This window comes from Urocitellus parryii, chromosome 3 (genome assembly GCF_045843805.1).
Source record: "Urocitellus parryii isolate mUroPar1 chromosome 3, mUroPar1.hap1, whole genome shotgun sequence".
Lineage (NCBI taxonomy): Eukaryota > Metazoa > Chordata > Mammalia > Rodentia > Sciuridae > Urocitellus > Urocitellus parryii.
Genome location: NC_135533.1, coordinates 116,924,634 through 116,951,662, shown reverse-complemented (window position 1 = coordinate 116,951,662; position 27,029 = coordinate 116,924,634). Strand labels below are relative to the sequence as shown.

General features: G+C 39.1%; 1 protein-coding gene and 1 non-coding gene across 2 annotated transcripts in view; both read right to left on the bottom strand.

Moving 5' to 3' along the window:
- Window positions 1-24,411, bottom strand: part of Rnf185 (ring finger protein 185) — a 37,404-nt gene extending 12,993 nt beyond the window's left edge. The window contains exons 1-2 of the mRNA XM_026408939.2: window positions 24,297-24,411; window positions 2,765-2,988 (exon numbers count right to left, since the gene is read on the bottom strand). Coding sequence (XP_026264724.1) covers window positions 2,765-2,940 — 176 coding nt within the window. The 5' untranslated portion in view covers window positions 2,941-2,988; window positions 24,297-24,411. The remainder of the gene's footprint in view (window positions 1-2,764; window positions 2,989-24,296) is intronic.
- On the bottom strand, window positions 899-1,005 carry LOC113196858 (U6 spliceosomal RNA). The gene has a single exon (XR_003302613.1). It is a non-coding gene; the product is annotated as a U6 spliceosomal RNA (small nuclear RNA).
- Window positions 24,412-27,029: the final 2,618 nt, after the last annotated feature.

Sequence of the window (27,029 nt, the reverse complement as noted above, 5' to 3'; positions counted from 1 at the left end):
CACAGGAAAAACAAAATAGTGAAGACAAGATCTCGGGCTTCACAACTAGGATCCCACTACACTTGCAGACCTGCAGGGCCCAGACCATCCAGACCCAACTTTTCTGAAAGTTAGCCTTCGAAAGGTTATAGCATCTGAAGGAATCCAATAAAAGCTAAGCATTCTCTGCAGAAAAATTCCTGGGAGCATTCTTATGAAGTACACGCAAGTGTGCGTGCATACACATACTATTTTACACCTAATTTCAGGCTCACAAGAGATAATTCACGCCTAGCTTAACAAAATCTTTATGCTGTCCTCACTTTGAGAGGACAAAATAAAAGGGACAGGAAGTAGCTTAAAAATTCATAAAAACATTCTAAAAACATTTAAGTAATGGAAAGGACAGGGAGGCTACACGGCAAAATGGGCTAGCTTTAGAATGTCTCATTTTTCAAAGGAGAAAAAAGCCAAGACTCAGAAACAAGCAATTACTTGTACCAGGAGTGAAAACCAAGTTTCCTGACTTATACTTCACTGCCCTTTCAACACCCAGCACTGCATACAAAAAAATTATATCTATAGAATTAAAGGAAAAAATCATTCAACTCCAGATTCTTAATACTTCTTTTCTCTCTCCCCCCTCATTGATTAAATAGATCAACAAATATCTACCATTGGGCTCGGGCTGTAGCTCAGTGGCAGAGCACTTGCCTAGCATGTGTGAGTCATTGGGTTCAATCCTTAGTACCACATAAAAATGAACAAATGAAATAAAAGCATTCTGCCCGTCTACCATTACAAAAAAATTTTTTTGTTAATATTTATTCATTTATTTATTTATTTTTGCATTACAATTCTTAATATACCACTATGTCATAATTTATCATATCTCTGATATATAAGGTATGTTGACACCAAATAAAATCCATGTTTCATGAATTTGCGTGTCATCCTTGCACAGGGGTCATGCTAATCTTCTCTGTATTGTTCCAATTTTCGTACATGTGCTGCCGAAGCAAGCACATGGATTTTTTTTTTTTTTTTTTTTGGTGGTGCTGGGGATTAGAACCCAGGGCCTTGAACACGCAAGGGAAGTACTCTACCAACTGAGCTATATCCCCAGCCTCCCCCCAATTTTTTTTTTTAATCTATTGTTTACCTACTGTGTGTCAGGACAGTGGAAAATGTGGATGTCCTTGCACATCATGTATCTTTTCTAGCTAAGTAAAACTTGGACTCAGAGGATAGCTCCTTTCCCAATTCTGGAACCAATTTAGCTTCAAAACTAGATCTACAATCTTTCTAGACATAACAGAAACCTCACATCTGACTTCAACATTAACCTTGGGATGCCATTCTGATCTGATCCAAATGCAAGGCACCCTAAAGATCATGGCAGATCTTCACTAGCAGTTCTCTCAAAGGCTGTCCAGAAGTAGAGGTGAATGAATGACCCTCAGAGGAAAGTTCAGGATTATAATGATGGGGAGTCCTCTTATTTGTTAAGCAACGACTGTGGCCAAATAGCTTTTTATTTGTTAATGGTACTGGGTGATTATGTTAACCTACCAGGGGGTATAATTATTTCCATTTTACAGATGTAGAAACTAAAGCACAGAGAAGCTAGCAGATTTTCCAAAACATATACCACCCAGTCTGGAAGCCTAACGTCCTTTTAGAATCTATGTTCTTTCCAACGGTACCTGACCTTAATTCTGTCACTCATTTTAAATGTGGTTTTATGGTATTCTGAAGTATCTCCAACTTCTAGGATAAGGCTGATTACTTGTAACGATTTCTATGTAAAACTATGATTAGGGTGAGAGACTTGAGAACAAAATCTCTGCCCCATTCTATTAATAAATCAATAAATTTATCTTTTACACAGGTGCCAATTTAACCTCCTCTAAAATACTGCTTAAATAACCCTTTGTTCACACCATTTTCCTGCTCAAAAGTATTCATTAACTCTATATCCTCTTAAACAAATCTGGGTTTGATAATTTGGCTGAATTCTCAACAATCCCTTGTTTCCTCATCCAGGGTGCTTTGAGAAGTATAGAAGGAGCCTCAGGGTCTCAGATGAACCCAATAGTGCACATGGCTGTCCCTAGAAATGGCGGAGCTTAAGTTAGCACGTATCTTTCACCTTTCCTGCCATTATTACCCCTCAATGTTCAGCTCAAATCTCAAGAGTAAAAAAACAAAACTCAACATTCACCCAGATTCTCAGAGCCAGCAGGTACTTCTGTAACCATTGAGGCTGGAACAGACACTGACCCTGCCACTTTATATTGTTATGTATGTACACACACATAAAATATAGTAACAATTACGGTCATGGCTAACACATAGTATTTGCTGCATATTTTGTGAACAACCCTATAAAATGAGGCAGAGTGCATGTAAGCACTTCGTCCCAGGTCATCTGGTAAGAAGTGGTAGGATCAAGATTCAGAAGAGGGAGTCTGGCTCCCTGGTCCTTGCTCATAACCACTATACTCTGCTGCCTCTAGGCTCTGCACAAATGGCAGGTAGTAAGTGCTCACTAAATTACATCATTACTGAAGATGTAAGGAGCAGCAGCCTAGGATGGAGATAGGATTTACCCAAGGTCACTGAACTCATAAGGAACAGAGCTGGGACAGAAACGCAGGTCTACGAATCCTTGAGTCTGAGTGTCTCAGGACCCAAAGTGGGTGAGAAACCATCTTTCCAAAGTTGCCCAGAGCCACAGTCTTTCCAAACTTGGCAGTGTTTGGATGGCAGCGGGGGTACTAACCAGAAGAGATGGCCACACAGGCTAATGACAGCGTCCTTGGCTGTGTCCAGGCATATGTTGCACTCAAATGTACTGTCCTGCCCTCCACTCTCACCAGCACCATTGCTGCTCCCACTGGGTCCCCCTGCACTGGAGTTCTCAGGGGATGTAGAAGGTGAGGGCCCCTTGTTTGCCATCTTCAGTGGTCAGCAAAGCTTTGAATGAAGATTCTCTCCCGGAAAATCCTGAAAGGCAGAAAAACCAATTACCAATTTCTGTAGCCCACTTTGCCCACATTCCATGCCAATACCCCATCTTCTCTCAGTTCTAGAAGCTGATTACGCTGAACCCCTGAGCAGATTTCCCTAAAGGTATCAAGAATCACAGCTGTGGAGCAGTGCCCATGAACATGGCCCAGAATATACTTCACAAATTCACAAACGGCAAAAATACAGAGTAGCCTCCAGATGGTTCACCATTGGAGCTATCTCACTTGTCTCCATATTCTCCTATAATAATCAACCCAAATGATAAATACATGCTCAATTAAAATGAACCTTCAAGCTGTCCTCTAACTTTGAACAGATTCTATAGATTGTCTAGGAGAGGGGAACCTGCTTAGGATTATGATTGGTATATGCTAGAATTTATATAAAGGAATTCCTGTAACTGAAATATTAGGAAGCTAGGAGGGACCAGAATATGATTTCTTACAATGCAATCTTTTTCATTCCCTTTTTTGTCATGCTGGAGTATCATCTACCTTGTTTTGTCTAAATCTACCAACATTTTGGCCTCAATATATTTAAAGAGGAAGTTTATGTCATTGCTATTAATGGAAAATCAGTATTACTGGAAATAAAAAAGATAATTACAAATATAATGAAGAAAAATTTTTACCCTCATCACCTAAAGTCACACTCATGATATACTCTGGGTAATTTTTTCTTAATATTTATTTATTTATTTATATGTGGTGCTGAGGATGGAACCCAACACCTTACATGTGCTAGGTAAGCTCTCTACTGCTGAGCCACAACCCCAGCCCCATTCTGGGTAATCTTGATCTGATCCACTCTCTTCAGGAAAATGCAGCCTGACTACTGTAGAGCTGAGACTGGGATTCATGATACCCTGTTTGTATTCAGATCACTGTACCACCATAGAGCAAGCTGGCCATTAGAAACAGACCACTGTTGACTACCACTTCCAAGTCAAAGAACTCAGCAGGAAAGCAAGGATGATGAAACATTAAGGGATATCCAGAAGAATCTGTCAGGAGCCAGATCTGGCTATCCTAATCATCTCAAAAATTCTAAGCAGAAAATGTGGGCTGACTACCATAGTCAGAGAACTGAAGGCTTGGATGCTGGCCTCAGCAAAACCTCCAGTTTGCTAGTGGTTTTGAGAATCTCCCTTCCCCTTTTCTGGCCATACTCTTCTCACTATAAAATGAGGCACTGGACTACATGGTCTTCTAAATACTGTTTCTAGCTCTTAGACTGCCACTCTGGATCATCTCACTTACTTTCTCCAAAGCAGACGGCTCCTCCACACGTCTAGGACTCACCAATGTAGCACCAAGGGACCACCCTGATTTTAGCTTCCAAAATACAAGAAGATAAGGATCAAAAAGCTGCAGTCTTCTCAGATCAAGAAGCCTTCCACTGAGTCTTCACAGAGCAGGCTCATGAGCATCTCTCAATAAGACAGCAGCTCAGTGATTTGAACAGGGAGAGGAAGCCAACTCACCGCCACTTTTTCACTCAGTTACATCATTTAACATGAAGTCCCAGAAGAACAGTTGGCTGCTGACAGTACCAGTGCCTTGTTGGCCTCGGTTCCAAAACCTTTTCTCTGACCAAGAAACCTTCTCCTTCTACATATACATCTGCTCTCTTAGAATCTAAGCCTTCTTTTCTAGTCATTCCAGCTCAACAACCCTGAGTACTTGACCGATGTATGTTCCTTTTTGTTTTGTGTTTGAGGTACTGAGGATGGAAACCAGGGCCTCATGCATGGGTGGCAAGCCCTCTAGCACTGAGCTATGTCCCTAGCCTGTGTTTCCTTATTCAAAAATTTTATCTTTTAAAATTAAGAACAACTGTAAACAGATGAAGTACAGTCAGGCTCACCAATTTTAACAGCCTCCTAACATGATGCAGTAGGAAATATACAGCATCAACAAGGAAGCATTTTTTCCTTAAAACACAAACTATAGGGCTAGGGTTACGGCTCAGTGGTAGAGCACTTGCCTAGCAAGTATGAGGCACTGGGTTCGATCCCTAACACCACATTAAAAATAAAACAAAACAACAACAAAAAAAACCTAAATAAACAAAACAAAGGTATTGTGTCCATCTACATTAAAAACAAAAACAAACCACAAACGAAGCCACAAAAATGAATTATTGAACCCATTTATGGAAAATAAGGATGCATGTATTAAACAATTCTGGAGAATATATTCAGCCAAATCCAGAAATGTGGAACTTCTACAGGCTAAGTAGCCCAAGCTCTCCAAAAGTTAAATAATATAGGTAGGGAGCAGAGTTAACAAATTGAGATATGAGATATACCAGACCACTTGCAGTATGTGGACCTTACTGGAACCAGATTCAAACAAACCAACTATTAAATTATACTTGTAAAATGACTGACAATAAAATCAACCTAGTTGACAATAAAAAAAAGACATTTATTTGGGGCTAATGAGGATTACAATCTAAGAAAACAGATTTAAGCAGTCCTGAAAATATGCTCAAAGGTTTTACAAAATAGCAGCTATATTTATAGCTTTAAACTACAAGGGAATTGGAAATTACATTATTAGTCAGGAATTATGATCGATGCTGGCATAAGTCAAGCTATTTAATTAGAAGGGGATTATGTGTAATCTTAACCTCTGGGTAGTCTGGAGAAAGGAGTTCACTGTATGTTTCAAAGGTCAACTCAATTTGGAGGTGGGTGTATTTGCCGCTGCAGAAGTATCTGAGATCTGATGAATAATGACCTCCTGATTCCGTTTTCAGTGTCTCAAACAAATGCTATTCCATTTATTCAATTTTTTTTTCCTTGACAGAATGATTGCTAATTTTGTTGGGTATGACTACACTATTATGTAACTTTTCAAAAAAAGTTCTCTTTTTTGAATTCCTAGAGATACATTCTGAAGTATTTATGAAACACTGATGTTTGGTATTTACTTTAAAATATTTTAGGGGGAGGGACTTGGATTGTAACTCAGTGATAGAGCACTCGCCTAGCACAGGTGAGGAACGGGATTCAATCCTCAGAACCACATACAAACAAATAAATAAAATAAAGTTTAAAAAATATTTTAGGGGGAAAATGAAAGTGGAAAAAAAAGATGAAAGAAAAACAAAGAAGTTGGTTGTTGGAGCTAGATGATGAATAGGGACTTAAATTAGTCTATTTTTGTATTTATATTTTTTCCATAACAAAATAAATGTTTTTTTAAAGGATCAGGCTGCAGAAAAGTGTGTTTATGAACTTACTTGTGTAAAAACAAAGTTTATAAATGGGTGTGTGTGTATATATAAACACACAAGTATACTTGAGGATGTCTAGAAGGCACACCCTAAACTATCAACAGTTATTTTTGGTATTATGAAGACTAGAAAACTTTGCATTTTTATATTCCTAGTCTTTTTTTTTTAAGTTGTAGATGGATACAATACCTTTATTTTATTTACTTTTTATGTGGTGCTGAAAATCTAACCCATTGCCTCCCAGACACTAGGCTAGCACTCCACCACTGAGCTATAACCCTAGCCCTTGCTATTCTGTTTGAAAGTATTATAATCAACAAGAATTACTTTTTTTTTTTTTTTTTTTTTTTGGTACTGGGGATTGAACCCAGGGCATTCAACCACTGAGCCACATCCCCAGCCCTATTTTGTATTTTATTTAGAGACAGGGTCTCACTGAGTTGCTTAGCACCTTGCCATTGCTGAGGCTGGCTTTGAACTCTTGATCATTCTGCCTCAGACTCCCTAGCTGCTGGGATTATAGACATATACCACTACACCCAGCACATCAGTATTACTTTTATAATTTTTTTTTAAAAAGGAGGGGGGATAGGGATATAACTCAGTGGTAAAGCACGCATGGCAAGTGACCCTAGGGACACTTTACCACTGAGCTAAATCCCCAGTCCATTTATTTTGACATTTTAACATTTTGAGACAGGGTCTTGCTAAGTTAATGAGGCTAGCCGTGAACTTGTGATCCTCCTGCCTCAACCTCCCAACGAGCTGTGTTATAGCTATATGCCATCTGAACCACTTTCTAGATTTTTGTTTTGGTACTGGGAATTGAACCCAGGGTCGCTTAACTATTGAGCTGGGTAGTTATGTTTTATTTTGAGACAGTCTTGCTAAGTCCTTTGGGCCTTGCTAAGTTGCTGAAGCTATTCCTGGCCCTTTTTATTTTGAGACAAGGTCTCATTAAGTTGCTTAGGGTCTCACTAAGCCACTGAGGTTGGTCTCAAAATTGTGATTTTCCTGCCTCAACCTTCTGAGTTGCTGGGATTACAGATGTGTGTCACTGCACCCAGTTATAATAACTTTTAAAAAAGAAAAATGTATGCCTGGCACGGTGGCACATGCCTGTAATCCCAGTGGCTCTGGAGGATGAGACAGGAGGATGGCGAGTTCAAAGTCAGTCTCAGCAAAAAGCGAGGCACTAAACAACTCAGTGTTTCATTCTAATTCTGTCTCTAAATAAAATACAAAAAACAGGCCTGGGGATGTGGCTCAGTGGCCAAGTGCTCCTGAGATCAACCCCCGGAAGAACACCTCAACGAAAAAAAAAAAAGAAAAAAGATAGAATGTATGTATGATACTGCATTTGTTACAAGAATAAATATAAATATTAGCAATTATCTTTTAAAATGTGGAAGAATATACCAAGCTAGTGATGTGACTATATATTGATAGGGGCTTGGTAGAAATGACTCAGTTTTTCTGGAACAAGACAGGGATGCCCTCTATCACCACTTCTATTCAATATAGTTCTCGAAATACTGGCCAGAGCAATTAGACAGACGAAAGAAATTAAAGGCATAAAAATAGGAAAAGAAGAACTTAAATTATCACTATTTGCAGATGACATGATTCTATACCTAGAAAACCCAAAAGGGTCTACAAAGAAACTACTAGAACTAATAAATGAATTCAGCAAAGTGGCAGGATATAAAATCAACACGCATAAATCAAAGGCATTTCTGTATATCAGCGACAAAACTTCTGAAACGGAAATGAGGAAAAACACTCCATTCACAATATCCTCCAAAAAAATAAAATACTTGGGAATCAACCTAACAAAAGAGGTGAAAGATTTATACAATGAAAACTACAGAACCCTAAAGAGAGAAGTAGAAGAAGATCTTAGAAGATGGAAAAATATACCCTGTTCATGGATAGGCAGAACTAACATTATCAAAATGGCGATATTACCAAAAGTTCTCTATAGGTTTAATGCAATGCCAATCAAAATCCCAACGGCATTTCTTGTAGAAATAGATAAAGCAATCATGAAATTCATATGGAAAAATAAAAGACCCAGAATAGCAAAAGCAATTCTAAGCAGGAAGTGTGAATCAGGCGGTATAGCGATACCAGATTTCAAACTATATTACAGAGCAATAGTGACAAAAACAGCATGGTACTGGTACCAAAACAGGCGGGTGGACCAATGGTATAGAATAGAGGACACAGAGACTAATCCACAAAGTTACAACTATCTTATATTTGATAAAGGGGCTAAAAGCATGCAATGGAGGAAGGATAGCATCTTCAACAAATGGTGTTGGGAAAACTGGAAATCCATATGCAACAAAATGAAACTGAATCCCTTTCTCTCGCCATGCACAAAAGTTAACTCAAAATGGATCAAGGAGCTTGATATCAAATCAGAGACTCTGCGTCTGATAGAAGAAAAAGTTGGCTCCGATCTACATATTGTGGGGTCAGGCTCCAAATTCCTTAATAAGACACCCATAGCACAAGAGTTAACAACAAGAATCAACAAATGGGACTTACTTAAACTAAAAAGTTTTTTCTCAGCAAGAGAAACAATAAGAGAGGTAAATAGGGAGCCTACATCCTGGGAACAAATTTTTACTCCTCACACTTCAGATAGAGCCCTAATATCCAGAGTATACAAAGAACTCAAAAAATTTGACAATAAGATAACAAATAACCCAATCAACAAATGGGCCAAGGACCTGAACAGACACTTCTCAGAGGAGGATATACAATCAATCAACAAGTACATGAAAAAATGCTCACCATCTCTAGCAGTCAGAGAAATGCAAATCAAAACCACCCTAAGATACCATCTCACTCCAGTAAGATTGGCAGCCACTATGAAGTCAAACAACAACAAGTGCTGGCGAGGATGTGGAGAAAAGGGTACTCTTGTACATTGCTGGTGGGACTGCAAATTGGTGCGGCCAATTTGGAAAGCAGTTTGGAGATTCCTGGGAAAGCTGGGAATGGAACCACCATTTGACCCTGCTATTGCCCTTCTGGGACTATTCCCTGAAGACCTTAAAAGAGCATGCTACAGGGATGCTGCCACATCGATGTTCATAGCAGCACAATTCACAATAGCTAGACTGTGGAACCAACCCAGATGCCCTTCAATAGATGAATGGATAAAAAAAATGTGGCATCTATACACAATGGAGTACTATGCAGCAATAAAAAATGACAAAATCATAGAATTTGCAGGGAAATGGATGGCACTAGAGCAGATTATGCTTAGTGAAGCTAGTCAATCCCTAAAAAACAAATACCAAATGTCTTCTTTGATATAATGAGAGCAACTATGAACAGAGAGGGAGGAAGAGCAGGAAGAAAAGATTAACATTAAACAGAGACATGAGATGGGAGGGAAAGGGAGAGAAAAGGGAAATTGCATGGAAATGAAGGGAGACCCTCATTGCTATACAAAATTACATATAAGAGGTTGAGAGGGGAATGGGAAAATAAACAAGGAGAGAAATGAATTACAGTAGATGGGGTAGAGAGAGAAGATGTGAGGGAAGGGGAGGGGGGATAGTAGGGGATAGGAAAGGTAGCAGAATACAACAATTACTAATTGGGCATTATGTAAAATTGTGGATGTGTAACCGACGTGATTCTGCAATCTGCATTTGGGGTAAAATTGGGAGTTCATAACCCACTTCAATCTAATGTATGAAATATGATATGTCAAGAGCTTTATAATGTTGTGAACAACCAATAAAAATAAAAAAAAAAAAAAAGAAATGACTCAGTTTTCCCACCCCAAAAAGCTTTGCATTCAAGTCCTAACTTTACTACTGACTGGCCATTGGCCTGGGTAAATTATTGATAACTTGAATTTCTTTTTTCCCTTGAGAAGTCAGGGCATCATACCACCTACTGCACTACTGAGGCACACATCAAGATAACAGAGTGACCTGGAGGGCATACCAAAGTGGGAGGAGGCTGTTGCTATTGGAGGTACATAGGCATACCATTTACCCTGGTTCCCCCTCCAAATACTCTCTGGACCCAAGGTTCTGCCTAGTCTATACTCCTACACAGAGGCATAAGGGAAAATCCTGGGTCAAGATAGGTGTTGAGGTGGGACCAATCAGGAGACACTCACTGGTAAGCTCAGAGTTTGCAGGGTGTGGCAGCCTTGCAGCAGGCCAGGTATTGGGATAGGCTTGTATATCCCAACTCCAGACAGATCACATCACTCTCATTCTAATTCTTAGTAGACTGATACCATGGTTCCTTTCCCTAGGACCTAGAGCTTCATCCTAGCAGGCATTGAAATATTTAGTGAATGGATACAGGCATGCATGATTGGCTTTGGTCATCTGCCAGGTGAGCTGCTCACAACCCTCTTTGCAATATATCCTGGGCTCCAGAGGTACACACCCATCCTAGGAGCCTCCTCTCTTTACCTCCTCCCTAACTTTATCCACAGGAACCCCACACCAATGTGGCAAAGCAGAGATAAGTAGCTTCCCCTGGTGACTATCTAATGAGCATCTACAGAACAAAAGAATGTGGCCACAGCCTCATGGGCCCTGCAGGACTAGGAAAGTGGTCCAGAGAATAGAGGACCCTGGTTGGCTTAGGAAAGAGACAGAATAAAAAGGAAATAGATCTTGAGCATACCTAAGATTCCCTCTTGCTAAAACTCTCCTGGCCCTATAGGGCCTATAGACTTTGACCTGACCACATCACAACTTTATTGTAACTATTTTTGTGTTCCTGTACTTTTTTAGAGGGGTGGGAAACAGGATTCTGTTTCTTAGGATGGTCTGAGGATGGTTTCTCAAGTGATCTTCCTGCCTCAGTTTTCCAAGGTCCTGAGGCTACAGGCATGTGCCGTCATACCTGGCCCTTCTTCACTCTAGATTTGAACCACTTTCTAGATTTTTGTTTTGGTACTGGGAATTGAATCCAGGGTCACTTAACCACTGAGCTATGTGGTTATGTTTTATTTTGAGTTAGTCTTGCTAAGTCCTTTGGGCCTTGCTAAGTTGCTAAAGCTAGTCTTGAATTTGCAATCCTCTTGCCTCAGCCCCCTGAGTTGCTGGGATTACAGGCATGTGCCCCTACACCTGGCTGTACTTACTAGTTTTTTAAAATCATATTAACATCTCTCATTACTTCTGATCCTCATCCCATTTTATAGATAAGGACATCAGGCCAGGGCGGCTGGAAGACTTGCCTAAGGGTGGGTCACCATACAGTGCCAAATTCAGGCTTCCTAACACAACATGAGCACTCTTTTTACTCATATTATTCAAATAGCATGCAGCTTTACAAAGCTAAATACCCAGTCTTTGTTTTCCCTCAAATTCATTTTACAATGCTGTAAATTCTGTGCTTTGAAATAAATACAGAGCAAATTCATCACTCATTCATTTATGCAATCAACAGTTCTCTACTGACAACATTATTTCAGGTCTGATGCTACCAACTGTGAAGGAGTCACAAAGAAGAGCAAGAACAAGTTGAGTCTGGCATCAGAGCTAGAAAAGACATATGGAGCCAAGTACAGTGACTCAAACATGTAATCCCAGTGGCTCAGGAGGCTGAGGCAGGAGGATCACAAGTTCAAGCCAGTCTCAGCAATTCAGCAAGGCTCTAAGCAACTTAAGCAGAAGCCTATCTCAAAATAAAAAGGGCTGGGGATGTAGTTCAGTTGTAAAGCGCCCCTGGTTCAAATCCCAATATAAAGAAGAAGAAGAAGATATAAGAATTCTAACAAGGGGCTCCATTAAACTCACCTTCCTTTCCCCACCACCATTTTTCCTAAAGAGGCCCCTCCCTCCATAGGGAATCTGGCTCCCAAACTCTCAGTGATTTAAATAGGATATGGATCAAGCCTAAGAATCTATTACTTTTTAAATGTATCCCTCCCTCCACCCTAAATAATTCTCTGAAGAACAGTTTTCGGAAATCCAGCTCTAGAAGAAATGGACTCTACCAAAAGCAGAGCATACCAGCACAGCACAATGTTTGAGAGGGACAATAACCTCAGGTCCCAACCTTCAGAATATACAACACCTGCTACAATCCACAGGGACTGCAGAAAGGTCAGGAAAACTTGGGGTGGAGGACAAGTCTACCAAGATTTCAGACCAGTCAGCACTTGATCCATCCAGGACACAGCTGTTCGTTTAAGAAACAAGATCACACTTAGTTTTGTAAAACATTCCTCAATTTGAGACATTCTGAGAGATAAATGTGGTGTTGGACTGAAAGCCGATTTACAATACTTAATGATCCCTTAGGAGTGCAGAGCCTGTATTTGACTGACCAAGCATCTTCACTCCTATTACCTTTCCAGAGCTGGCCTTTGGTCCACTTGCCCTGGTCTACCTCACAGGAACTTAACAAGTGAGAATGCAAGAGTTGAACATCCCTGCAGGAACCAAGGAACTTGACCTCATGAGGAAATCTCTTTGTAACATTCTTGTGTTCAATTTTCAGGTTCTAGAGAACTGTAAGAATTCATTCTCTGCCTTTTCTGCCCTCTTTTAACTCTTAAGAATTCCTAGACCAAGGTGTACAGAGGCACCTAGCAATGTTATTCTTAATTATGAAGATTACAAATTTGGGTGATAAATGACTCTGGCAGGTTTCATTCCTGTAAGTATATGCTTCTTCACAGGGAAGCTTTTTGCCAGGAATCCTGAACCTGTCTGTGCTGCTTATTAGGTTGCTGTTAGACCATATGTAGAGATGAGATGTGCATTCTAAGAATGTCTACGTCATACTCACAGAAGGTTAGACTGAAGAATTGAGTAAGTTAATTGGAACTTAGAACACACAGAAAACAGCTCTAAAATTTGAGAATCTAAATGGAGGTTAGACCACTAAGCTAGCCCTCTATGACTTGGCCTTCAAGTACAGGACCAAGGACATGAATGGCCTTTCAGGTCCAGAAGAATTGGCTTCTTTCCTTGGAGATGCACTGGTCCTATCCTCTGGAACCCTGTAAAAAGCTATAATGGGATTATGACCACTACTGACACAAACTTTTAAGGGTCATCCAGGAGGCTGCCTTTTGTCATTCCAATGTCTTAAATGCTCCTTGACTTTAGTGGACTTGTCTTTATAAAAACTAGCATGGCACAGAGGATTCAGATGGGTTGGAGTTCAAACCTCAGATCTTCCACATATTCTGACTTCAGACAATTTATTTTCTCTCTGAGCCTTTGGTCTCACTTATTTGTGAAAATAGGGCCATTACCTTCCTCACAAGACAGTTGTGCAAATTAAAGACAAAACAAGAGGCCAATTTCCAGACATGCAGTGAAGTGCTTAAAAAATGTTAATCCCCCTCCCTAACGAGATCTCCCTCTCTCAGTTCACTGATCAATACTGCTTCCTTATATTCCCCCACAGACCTAAGCAATCAGCTGGGACTTGGTTATTTTGCTGAATGAATGAGTTACAACTTCCCTTTCTGAATGAGCATTATTCCTTGAAGGCAGATTAGGTGAGATGTCAGAACTGTATAAATTTGTGCTGAGAGGAAATCTAGAATAGGACATAATTAGTTTGATCCAGAGAAGCCAGACTTTCCACTAAAATGTTAAAATCAGGGGCACTTGTTATATTTCTTGTCATTACCAATAACATCAACTAACCTACTCAGTTAGGCTCTTTAGTGAATTATGTCATTTCATTTTTACAGCCTGCCTTGAGGCAAACATTACTGTAACATTGTTAGCATCCCCTGTATGTTAAATTAAGGCTCAGACTAGTTAGGTCACTTGCCCAATGACAACGGAGCCAGTCACAGACAAAGCTTCCCAACCCCAAGCCAATGTGCTTAATAGATGGGACCTTAGGGATCTGTTATTGTGTTTCCTCATCCCTTGTCCCAGCTTCCAAGTGCTTTAGTCAGCACAGGGTCAGGCAGTTCAGGAGCACCTCATCAATGTATACTGTACTATCAGATCTAACACCTAAGAAAGAACACTTAGGAATGTACAACTCAATAGAAATCAACCTAGCCAACCAAAGTTATGGAAAATCAGTATTCTACAAGAAAAACATTCTTCAGTGGGGTTTTCTTTCCCCCAGACTAGAAATGTACATGTAACTGCATCAATACTTTTTCTTTTTTTTTTTAAGTATTAGTCCAAACTCATAAACAAATGGGGCGGGGGGAGTCAGAAATTTGCAGTGAGAAAACAATTCAGGTATTATTCCAAAATTAGGACCCACTGTATATTAAAGGATAACACTACTTACACAGAGGATTAATTATGCAGTGAACTGTTTATTGTACACTCTAGAAAGCATGTCCTAGGGCCAACAGCACAATACCCCTGGGAGCAGCCATTTGATAAAATGTATGTGAATGAATGGTAGAAATTTGCCAATTTCAACTCAAACCAATATACCTGGGGGAAATACTGTACTAAGAAAAGACAGATCCCAATTGAGAACTGGATTTCTAGTAAACACAGTGAAAGGAGCAATATGGAGGTAGAAGACTTGGCCTGAGACCCAGCTTTGCCACTTGCCAAGCCAGTGTCCTTCATGTGCCAATAGTGGTAACTGTGCGTGCCCTTCTTTTTTTCCCCTTTTTGGTACCCTTTCCTAGCCCCCTTGCCCCTCCCCATTCCTCCCTCACCTTTGCCCAATCCAAAGTTCCTCTACCCATCCCTTGCCCCCTCCATCATGGATTAGCAACCACTCATCAGAGAAAACATTTGGACTTCGTTTTGGGGGGGGATTGGCTTACTTTGCTTAGCATGATATTCTCCAACTCCATCCATTTACCAGAAAATTTTATTCTCTTTTAATGCTGAGTAATATTCCATTGTGAATATATATCAGTTTCTCTATCCATTCATCTATAGAAGAGCATCTAGGTTGGTTACACAGTTTAGCAATTGTGAATTGTGCTGCTATAAATATTGATGTGGCTGCATCATTATATTATGCTATTTTTAAATCCTTTGGGTATAAACTGAGGAGTGGGATAGCCGAGTCAAATGGTGGTTCCATCCCAAGTTATTTAAGGAATGTCCATATTACTTTCCAGATTGGTTGCATCAATTTGCAGTCCCACCAGCAACGTGTAAGTGTGCCTTTTCCCCCCACATCCTCATCAACACTTATTGTTGCTTGTATTCTTTTTTTTTAAAGAGAGAATTTTTTAATATTTATTTTTCAGTTTTTAGCAGACACAACATCTTTATTTTATTTTTATGTGGTGCTAAGGATCGAACCAGCGCCCCGCGCACGCTAGGCAAGCGCATTACCGCTTTAGCCACATCCCCAGCCCTGTTGCTTGTATTCTTAATAACTGTCATTCTAACTAGAGTGAGATGAAATCTTAAAGTAGTTTTGATTTCCTCAGCCCATTTTTAGATTTTTTTTAGTTTGAGACAGGGTTTTGCTAATTTGCTTAGGGCCTTGCTAAATTGCCTCCCAAACTGCTGGGATTACAGGCATGAGCCACCATGCCTGACTTGCCTTTCTTTTGTTATAAGAAAAGTTTATGGGGATGGGAATGTGGCTCAAGTGGTAGCGTGCTCACCTAGCATGCGTGAGGCACTGGGTTCGATTCTCAGTACCACATGGAAGTGAAATAAAGATATTGTGTCCACCTAAAACTAAAAAATAAATATTTTTTAAAAAAAGAAAAGTTTATGAATCAGAGTTTTTTTTGTTTTCATTAAGTCATTGAAATCTCATTAATTGATTTTATAAAATCTCACAAATATTTACAAAATATCATTAATTCAATTTTTTTAGTTGTAGATGGACATAATACCTTTATTTAATTTATTTATTTTTATTTGGTGCTGAGGATCAAACCTCACACATGCAAGACAAGTGCTCTACTACTTAACTATAACTCTAGCCCTCATTAATTCAAATTTTAACCAAGATTGAGCTTGGTTATTACTCTAAAATACTCTGAAGGCCGAATATTAAAAAAAAATAATAATAAAGTTTAACTAATTAGGGAAAAAACTTTTTGAGAGTTTAATAACACCCAGTAAATATTGACAAAACAATGATTTCACTTTTCTTTTCAACAGGAGGTCCTAAAGAGGACTGAATGTGGTTAAAAATAATACAAACAAAATGACACTATTCTGAATAATCTATAATATCAACTTTCACAAATCAGGCTTTGTCTTCCATTAATGGCCACTGCCATTAACTGTGTTTATTGCCAGTGCAGTTTGACAAACATTTAGAGAATGCCAACTACTAGGATCAATGATAAAAACAAAGCAGACAAGGTTCTGCTTCTTGACTTCAAGGAGTCTAGAGTCAAGTCAGAATTTAATTGTAAAAAGCTTCTTATTCTGTAATGTGCCTTGGCAAAGATGATAGTGCTAAGAAAAGAAACTTTTCCGGGCTTTGGCCAGGATCCAATCTCATATCCAGAAAAGTCCATCTTTAAAAACACCACTATTGCTTACATCACAAGGTATTTCTGAAAAGTACCTATGATAATAGATATTGAACTGTTGGAAGTTATAGAGACTACCATGGGGTCTGGGGATGTGGCTCAAGCAGTAGCGTGCTCGCCTGGCATGCGTGCGGCCTGGGTTCGATCCTCAGCACCACATACAAAAACAGAAGATGTTGTGTCTGCCAAAAACTAAAAAATAAATATTAAAAAAAAAATTCTCTCTCAAAAAAAAAAAAAAAAAAAAAGAGAGAGAGACTACCATGGGAATTAACCTGATGACTAGGCCCAGAGTAGAATGGCCAACTAGTCACTACAGCCATTTCCACAGGACACAGAGATTTGGTCAATAACTAGAAGTGCTGCTTTAGATCTCTCTGTGTCCTTAGGCCACATGGGGGACCACTCAAATACTGTGTTCCCATTGACCTATGAAATGAAGACCCACTTCTGTAGAGTTGAAAAATAAAGACGTGGGGTTACAATAACTGGACAACAATTAAGGTCACCACTGAGAATCCACTTGGTCCTAATTTATAATCCACATTTCTAGCAATGATTTCATCCATATGACACCAAAGGTAAATCTAACAAAAGAAAAAACACACAAATTGGTTTTTATGAAAACTTAAAAATTCTATGCACCAAGACAGAGTAAAATGGCAACGCACAAAAAGGGAGAAAAATTTGTGGATCATATATCTGATAAAGGACTAACTTCCGGAACATACTAACTTCCAGAACTAAATCCTAAAACTCAACAACAAAAACAATCCAATTAAAAAATGGACAAAGGATATGAATAGACATTTTTCCAAAGAAGATATATAAACAGCCAATAAGCACATGAACAAGTACTCATTATCATGAATCATTAGGGAAATGAAAATCAAAACTACAAGACACCACCTTATCACATTAGGATGGCTACTATAAAATAAACAAAATAAAGCAAGTATTGGAGAGAATATGGAGAAAGAGAACACTTACACACTGGCTGCTGGTGGGAATGTAAGATGGTGCACCTGCTGCAGAAAATAATATGGAAATTCCTCAAAATATTAAAAACACGACAGGCATGGTGATGAATGACTTTAATCCCAGCTACTTGTGAGGCTTAGGCCGGAGGATCATAACTTCAAGCCCTGCCCTGGCAAATAAGTGAGATCCTGTCTCAAAATAAAAAATAAAGAACTGGTGATGTAGTTCAATGGTAGAATGCCCCTGGGTTCAATCTCCAGTGTTACCAAAAAATTAAAAATAAAAAAAATTACCATATGATAATTCCATTTCTGGGTATGTATCTGAAAAAAGAACTGAAAGCAGGGTCTCAAATATCTATTTGTTTATAGCAGCAATATTCACAATAGCTACAACATGGAAACATTACCAGATAAATAAATAACCAAAATGTGGTATGTACATATAATGGAACATAACCAGCCTTTAAAAGGAAGAAAATTCTGACATATACAATATGGATGAAGCTTGACTGAGGACAGTATGTTGAATGAAACAAGTCAATCACAATAGACAAATACTACATAATTCCACTTATAGGAGGTATTTAAGGGTTGTCAGAATCAGACACATTCAGGCGCAGTGGCACAAGCCTGTAATCCTAGTGTCTCGGGAGGCTGAGGTAGGAGGATCAGATTGCAAGTTCAAAGCCAGCCTCAGCAATTTAGCAAGGCCTTAATATGGTTGCCAATAGGCAAGGGGAGGAGGGAAAAGAGTTATTGTTTAGTGGGTAGTGAGTTTTGGGTTGGCAAAATGAAAACAGTCTGGAGACACATAATGGTAATGTTTCCATAACAATATGAAAGTACTCAAAACCACTAACCTGAAAAAATCATTAAGATGGTAATTTTTTTCTTCTTTTGGTGCTAGAATTTGAACACAGGGACACTTTCTTTACTATTGAGCTACATTCCCAGGCCTTTTTATTTTTTATTTTGAGACACGGTCTTGCTAAATTGCTGAGGCTGGACTTGAACTTGTGATCCTCCTGCCACAGCCTCCAAGTTGCTGGGATGACAGGCATGGGCCACTATAGCCATCTTAAAATGATAAAAGAACTGGAGATGTAGCTCAGCAGTAAAGCTCCTCAGTACGAGGGTGGGGGGGGGATAGTTAACAGTGAATACCTCTAGGCCAGTTACTCTTGGAGAACACAGCAGGAGGATCATTTGAAACCCAGCAGTTTGAGACCAACCTGGGCAACACAGTAAGACTCCATTCTTTGGGGAAAAAAAAATTACTATGTACAATGAATAGAATAAGGGATGTTTGAGGTGGGGAGAGGGAGGTTTTTAGTATTTTCCAAAATATCTAAAATAAGAATATATTATTTTCACAATTTAAATTACTGAAGTACATCTCCAGGATGATCTGATTATAGCCAAATACTATGGGGTCAAGAGAAGCCCAGTTGCACTAAAACTTCTGTAGTTATGAGCAGCTGTCCATGACAAACCACCAGACTCCTCTACTCGCTACTGATAATGAGGCAAACACCAGAGTAGCTCCCAAATGGAAGGATCCCCAAGTGGTTTTATTACATCCCAGATGATGCTGTAGTTTCTGGACACAAGTAGTATCCCTTTCATTTGACTACAGTCACCCAACTCTACATGATCAGCAGTGGTTGGGGTTGTGCCAAGCTCCACATGATCAGCAGTCTCAGACAACTTACTCTGTACTTCAGCATGTCCAAATCCAACCACATTCAGCTCAGGGAGCTACTAGTATTGCATCAGATTCTGCCATTCAGCTCACTCTGAGTTAGTTACTTCAAGCGGCTTCAAGGGATTTGCAAACTCTATTTATAATAGAAATTGTATATAATGACAAATAACCCAATTAAGAAATGGGCAAAGGATTTAAATAGACTTCTCCAAATAAAATATACAGATGCCAATAAACACATGAAAATATTTAACATCATCAGTCATTAGGGAAACGCAAATTAAAACACTTCATACCCACTAGGATGGATATATATATATTTTTTTCAAATATTTATTTTTCAGTTTTCGGCAGACACAACATCTTTGTTTGTATGTGGTGCTGAGGATCGAACCCGGGCCGCACGCATGCCAGGTGAGCGAGCTACCGCTTGAGCCACATCCCCAGCCCAGGATATATTTTTTTTTAATGGGCAATAACAAGTGTTGAGGATGTACAGAAATTGGAATTCTCATATATTATTAGTAGGAACATAAAACAGGACATTCACTATAGAAAATAGCTTGGCAGTTTCTCAAAAAGTTAAACACAGTGTTGCCGTATGACCCATCAATTTTCACTTCTAGGTATTTATCTAAGAGAACTGAAAATACGATCAAACAAAAACCTGCACACAAATGTTCATAGCAGCATTATTCATAATTACCAAAAGATAGAAAAATCTGTGTCAGTAAACTAATGAACAAACTTATGGATAAACAAATTGTGTTATACCCCTAGTGGAATACTACTGAGTAATAAAAAGGAATGATATACTATTACATGCTATCACATTGATGAACCTTGAAAATATGCTTATGAAAATGCCAGACACAAAAGGCCGCATACTGTATGATTCTAGTTATATTAAATGTTCAAAATAGACAATTCAGAGACAAAAAGGAGATTAGTGGTTGCCAGGAGATGGGAAGAGGGGAGAATAGAGTGACTGCTTACATATAGCGGTGATGACTGTACAACTTTGTGAATATACTAGAAACCACTAAATTATACACTTTAAAGTGGTGAATTTTCTGGTATGTGAATTACATATAAAAAAAAGTTTGATAGACATTCTACAAAATATTAGGCCAGCCCTATTTAAAAGTTTCAGTCTTGAAGGACAGACTGAGGAATTGCCCCAGACTGGAGACTTGATAACTCAATGTTATCCAAGAGCTCAGATTGGATCCTGGGACAGAAAAAGAATTGGACAAATGACAAAATTTTAATAAAATGTATAGATTAGAGCCAGGCATCTGCAACTTGGGAGACTGAGGCAGAGGATTTCAAGATTGAGGCAAATTTAGTGAGAACCTACCTGAAAATAAAAAATAAAGCCAGGCACGGTGATGCCCACCTGTAATCCCAGTGACTCAGGAGGCTGGGGGAGGAGGATTGTGAGTTCAAAGCTAGCCTAAGCAACTTGGGAGGCCCTAAGCAACTCAGTGAGACCCTGTCTCTAAATAAAATACTTAAACAGGGCTGGAGATGTGGCTCAGTGCCCCTGGATTCAATCCCTCGTACCAAAAATAAATAAATAATAAAAATAAATAGCTCAGCAATAACAGTGGTAAAGCACCCGAGTTCAATACCCGGTACCACCACCCCCCGAAAAAGTCTATAGTTAGTAGGTTTTAATCAATATTAAGTTTTTTGCTTAATTTTAATATACTTATGTAAAGTGTTAATATTAGGAGAAGTTAGATGGAGGGTATGCAGTAAGTCTGTGAATTATTTTGCAGCCTAAAATAATTTTAAAATAAAAAATTTTAAAAAATGAACAAGATACAGGTCAGAAGCTGGCAGATTTTTTTTTTTTTTAATGTAAAGGGCCATATAGTAAATACTTCAGACTTTGTTGACCTTACAGTCATTGTGTTAACTACTGCACAGTTACAGAATTAAAGCAGCCAAACACAATATGCAAATAAATGAGTGTGGCTGAAATTGAACACTGAAATTTGTCTTTTTTTAGTTGTACTTGGGCATTTATTTATTTATTTTTTATGTGGTGCCTCACACGTGCTAGATAAGCAATCTATCGCTGAGCCACAACCCTAGCCCCTGAAATTTGATTTTCCTATCATGAAATATTATTGTTCTTTTTGATTTATTCCCCATTTAAAAATGTAAGAGCCATTCTTAGCTCACAGGGCAGGCAAAAAGAAGTGGTAGAGCTAGATTTTTGCCAATTTGTGCTTCAATTAAAAAAAAAATTTAGCCAACTGCCTTGCCTTCAAAACCTAGTGACTTTCTCTATAAATCTTGTGTTAACTTAAGTTTTTTAAAAATATTTTTTAGATTGGTAATATTTAAACCAGCAAATATTTAATGCTTTATTAAACTTTTTAATCAGAGAAGTGATTGAAACTTTTATCGGCCATTTGGACACCTTCATTCAAAGTGATGAAAAGTGTGTTATGTTGATAGGCTGTAGCAATGGTTGTAAAGTAGCCAAAATCACATTCTTTATTTACTGGTCTGTGGCCTTTTACTGTGCTTTGTATCAGAGTTCTTAACAAACATAATAAATCACCTAAGTCTTAGTGTAAAAAAAAAAATTCATATCAAATATACTTGGCAACACTAAATTAAACAAGTAAAACAAGTTATTAGCCTAGTTTATAAAGCACCCTTTTTTGTGATACTGGGGATTGAACCCAGGGGTGGTTTACCATTGAGCTACACCCCTAGCCCTTCTTATTTATTTATTTATTTTTGGAGACAGGGTCTCACTAAGTTATGAGATTGGCCTCAAACTTTGAGATTCTCCTGCTTCAGCCTCCCAAGTAGCTGGGGATTATAGGTGTGCATCACCCTGTTGGAGCTTATATAGCCCATTCCTTTATTGCAGACTTCTCAATACCTTTAATGTGGTACTATACACTGAGAAGTTCTAAGAATAGTATGCAGCTTTCCCCAAACTTATTTTTACCATCAAACCCTTTTTTTCAGAAGCATCTCTTCAGACCAGTGGCCTTATTAAAGCACTGATTCAGGTATTTCATTAATACCTGGAACTCCTGTAGTGATAAGTTTTAAAAACCCCAACAAATTAAGAACATTTTACCCAGCACCCTGATAACATCTGAGTAAGCATTTCACAACTTTTTTCCCCCCTTGAGAAACACAAACAAAGTTAAAAAACAGGCATAAAGTTTTGGCTAAACCAACCTTTTTTTGGAGGAGAGGGGTCTGCAGAATTGAGTGGTAATTTTGAACTTCTGCTCCATAAGACAACATAATCTTAAATATTCTAACAGGTGTTGTAAAAGTGATCTACTTGGGAGTTTGGTAAAGCACAAAATAAGGAAATGTGATGTTTGATGAGAAAACTAAACACATGCTAAAGCATCATCTGTAGATTACACACAAATGAGGATGAACTGGCAAATTAATCCATCATAGAATGGGTTTTATTTGCTGTATGGAAAGCTAGCCTACAGAGTTAAAAAAACAATTCTCTCACATCTGCATACACACTGTTGGAGAAAGAAAGGATTAAAGAGGGATGTATGTCCCAGAAAGAAGGTTGGACTACAAATTCAACAGGCCCTTCATTCTGTGATATAGAGTTCACTGGTTTCTTCTGGTCACAAAGTCTTCAGAGGCATTTCCAATTTGTTCTTAGAAAATACGCTATTAACCAATGGATGACATTCTGTTTTGTTATTCATAAACAGTTCAAGCACCTCTATCAGATGTTGGGGCATTCCAAAGTCCTTGAAAAGGATGGTGCACAACCAGGAAGATATTTCATAGATCAGGTGCTAGATGTAGGCTAGGGGGAATGAAGGTGTCAAGAAAAGAAAGTTGGAAAAAGAAATCTCACATTTTCTCCGAAGGCAGAGTCAGCACCAGAAAGATTCAAAGTAAATTACTTAGAAGCAGAGACTTTGGAATTGTTCTTCTAGTAAGCAAAAATCTTGTCCTCCTGTAGAATCCACCTATTAAGCCTAGCTCTACTTCTTTCCACCCCGAAGATGCAGTGGAAGCTCTCTTCTCCATAACTTTTTTTTTTTTTTTTTTTTTTTTTACCTTCAGTTTTAAAAATGTTATTTTCCTTTCAGTGTTCTTTTTTTCTAGCCTAACTATTCCAGTTTTTTCAGTTCCTGAACTGGCCCAAACTGCCTCAAAGCGAAGAAAAGATATCTGGTACTCATAGCAGAAAGCACTTAAGATCATTGGGCTTCAAACATCAGAAAGATTCAAAGTAAAATTATTTGAGTATTCCAAGGCGAATACTCAAATCACGGTTTCCTAGGTCCTAAACGCAGATTCCACACCAGTAGTTTGATTTTAGCCCAGCACTTCAATGCCGGCAAACCAGGAGATTTCAAAGTAGATGGTGTGAAAAACATTTTGAGAAGCACTGCCCCGCTTTACAAGTGAGGAAACTAGGCTCAGCACAGAAAAAGGATCTGGCCTGGAAAGCCCAATTTGCGGTCGGTGGCGAAGTCTCGAACCCAAGTCTTTTAACTCTCACCATAAATCTGTTCAACATATTCCGCGCCCCTCGGTCTCTCTATTCGAGGTAAACTCGTTAAATGCACCACCATATGAGAGAGGCGGTTCCGTCCAGGAGAAAGGAAAGAAATCAGGGTAAGCCCTTGCCTGAAACGGAGCTCTGGGGAGCCCTTTCCTTTCTCAAGGCCTCGATTTCCCTAATCTATACTCATGGGACGAAAGACCACAACGCCAGCCTGACTGTTCTTCTGGGGACCGAGGGCTCCGGGCAAGGCCAGGTTTGTCTCTGAGGCCCTGGACTCAGGTGTCTCAGTACGTGAGCCCCGAAAATATCGAACCGGATTCCCGGTCCCCACCTCCCTGGTCTCCTCCCCAGCCCTTCACGTACCTGCCTCCGCGCAGCTAACGCCGCAGAGGCCGCCCCAGCCTACGGGTACGTCCCGGACGAGAGTCCCACTGCCTCGTCAGTCTACAAGACTAGAACTCCGACCCCTCCTACGGGAATTCTCGTCACCTGACCCAGAGCCTCCCCTCTCAGAGGAACTTCCGGCTGCAACCGGAAAAGGTACGTCCAGAGCTCTAAGGTTCCGCCTGCCGGCTGGTCGCAAAAAAACGCAAGGTAGGACAAGAAGTCGCTCCTTGAATAAAAGGTGATTCCGGAAGTACCAAATAAGCTTGGGAAATCTTGTTGCAGCAGAATGTAAACATGATAATAATGAGAAGAGCTACTAGCGTCAATTCAGGGCAATTTCAGGATCAAAATACACAGTGATAATAATAGAGTATAACTAATTGAATAAAATAGTAATCCGTAAGTTTTTACGACACACAGAAATGAATAAATGGGAAAAAATAAACCTTTCCATTAGGAGAATGCCATCTAATAGACATTATTAGAAAATCACAATTGAATGATAAATTAGATGTTTGCGTAATACAGTGTCTCCCACAAATTACTTATTGATTATAAAAGAAAACTAATGGTGTTACAGGAATATATCTAGCATAAAAAATAAATCAAAGTGATTAAAAGTATTGTCAAAGTAAGGGGTCAAGTAGAGATCTTATGCCTCCTCATAAGATGCCCTGAGAAGGACATCTCTTCTGTGGTCTTTATTTTACAAGTGCATGGCACTGGGGATGGAGGTGTAGTTCAGTGGGGTAGAAGGTGTCTAGCATTTGTGAGGTCCTAGATTCCATCTCCAGGAACCAAAAAAGAAAAAAAGGGTGTGGTTCAAGTCTCCAAATCCAAACTGAGGGACTACTATCAACTATAAAATAACTGTCAGGGTGGAGAACAGCTAGGGAACTGTTTCTTTTTTCAGTTTAAAGAAGACTAAAAAGCACAACAACAAAATTGTGTGCCTGGGCTGGACTAAGGTGATGTGGTCAAATAAAGTAGTAAAATTCATGTATGAATTGTGGATTAGCTGCCAGTACATATTGTGTCAAATCACATACTTCTTATGTGTGGCTTTGTGATACTAGATATTGAAACCAGGGCTTTGAATGCTAGGCATGCACTCTACCAATGGATTATATCACCAACCTTTTTTAATTTGTTTGCAGCAGGGTCTCACTAAATTGCTCAGGCAAGCCTCAGATTTGTGATCTTCCTGCTTCAGCCTCCCTGGTAGCTGGGATTACAGGAGCATGCCATCATTCCAGGCCTCAAATCACACATTAATAGCCTTTTCCTGAGCTGCAGTTTGCATCCAGGCAGTTGTCCTCAGCAGCATTCTTTGTTGTTTCATTCATTCAACAAATATTTATTAAAGGTCAATAATTATCTCAGAGACTTAGGGTATGGGCATGAGAAGGGAATTAATGTAATAAATGGTATAAACTCATAGATTAAGCTCTTAGCTGCAACCAGGAAATGCATGGGGGTATTTACAGTCACACAAATCTGGAAGAGTCTAGGATCTAAGAAAAAGAATAACAGCCCCCTGATATCCAGGAGCTGGCCTGGCATTACAGGTAGACCTTTGCCTTCTCCTGTTGAATATAAAATTTTCAACATCAAACAAAGGTGTTATGTGACCATGATGAATCAAGACAACAACAAGATCCCCTCCTTAATCTTGTTTGACCCCAGACAAGTCATAAGCATTGTTCAAACCATAAAAATGATAAAATATTTCCTCATCCTCACTCCAATAGAGATTATAGCTTTAGCCTCAGTTTACTCTTCCTTCCATCTAAAATTTACCAAGGTATACATTCATAGACAGCATTGCAATTCATATTAAAGCTCCTCTACCTGACACAAGCCCAAATCCTCTATGTTCTTTTTGTTGTTGTTGTGCTGGGGATTGAATCCAGAGCCTTGTGCATGTGAGGTAAGTGCTCTACCAACTGAGCTATATCCCCAGCTCCCTCCTTTCTAATATTGGTACTGAGATACCTCATTGTTTTTCATGGTTCCTGCTATACCACCAACCCCCAACCCCTGTAAAAAGTGATAAACCAACTTGCTTAACCAAGTTGTTCTGATATATTCCTATATCAGAATTTGGTTGTGAGGCTACTTGGAACAGGTTCAGCACATAATAAGTTCTCATACATTCAAAGAAAATTCCTGCTTGAGCTAGTACCTTCTTTGAAAAAAAATCATAGATCATCATCATTATGAAAAAAATGTTGAAGCCATGAGCTTCAATTCAGATAAACTTGCTGATAATATTTGCTCTTTGTTGTTGCTGTTGGGTTCACAAGGTAGACCAAAGGAGAGAATTCAACTTTTCCCTGATTCAGTAATGAGGTCATTCTCATGGTCTTTTCTGGAAATCCACATTCCTGAAACTATAACATGAGGTAATAAGCACTATTTATCTCATGCTTTTAAAAACTTTCTCAACAAATAATAAAACTGACCAAGTGCTATGATGTACGGCTCTAATCACAGCAACTCAGGAGGCTGAGGCAGGAGGATTACAAGTTCCAGACCCTTCTCAGCAACTTAGAGAGGCCCCAACCCTTGTGAGATCCTGTCTCAAAATAAAAAAATAAAGAGGGCTGGGGATGTGCCTCAGCGGTTAAGTGCCCTGGGTTCAATACCCAGTGCCAAAGAAAAAAGAAATAACAGAATTCGAATTTAACAAACTTGAAAGCAACTTTA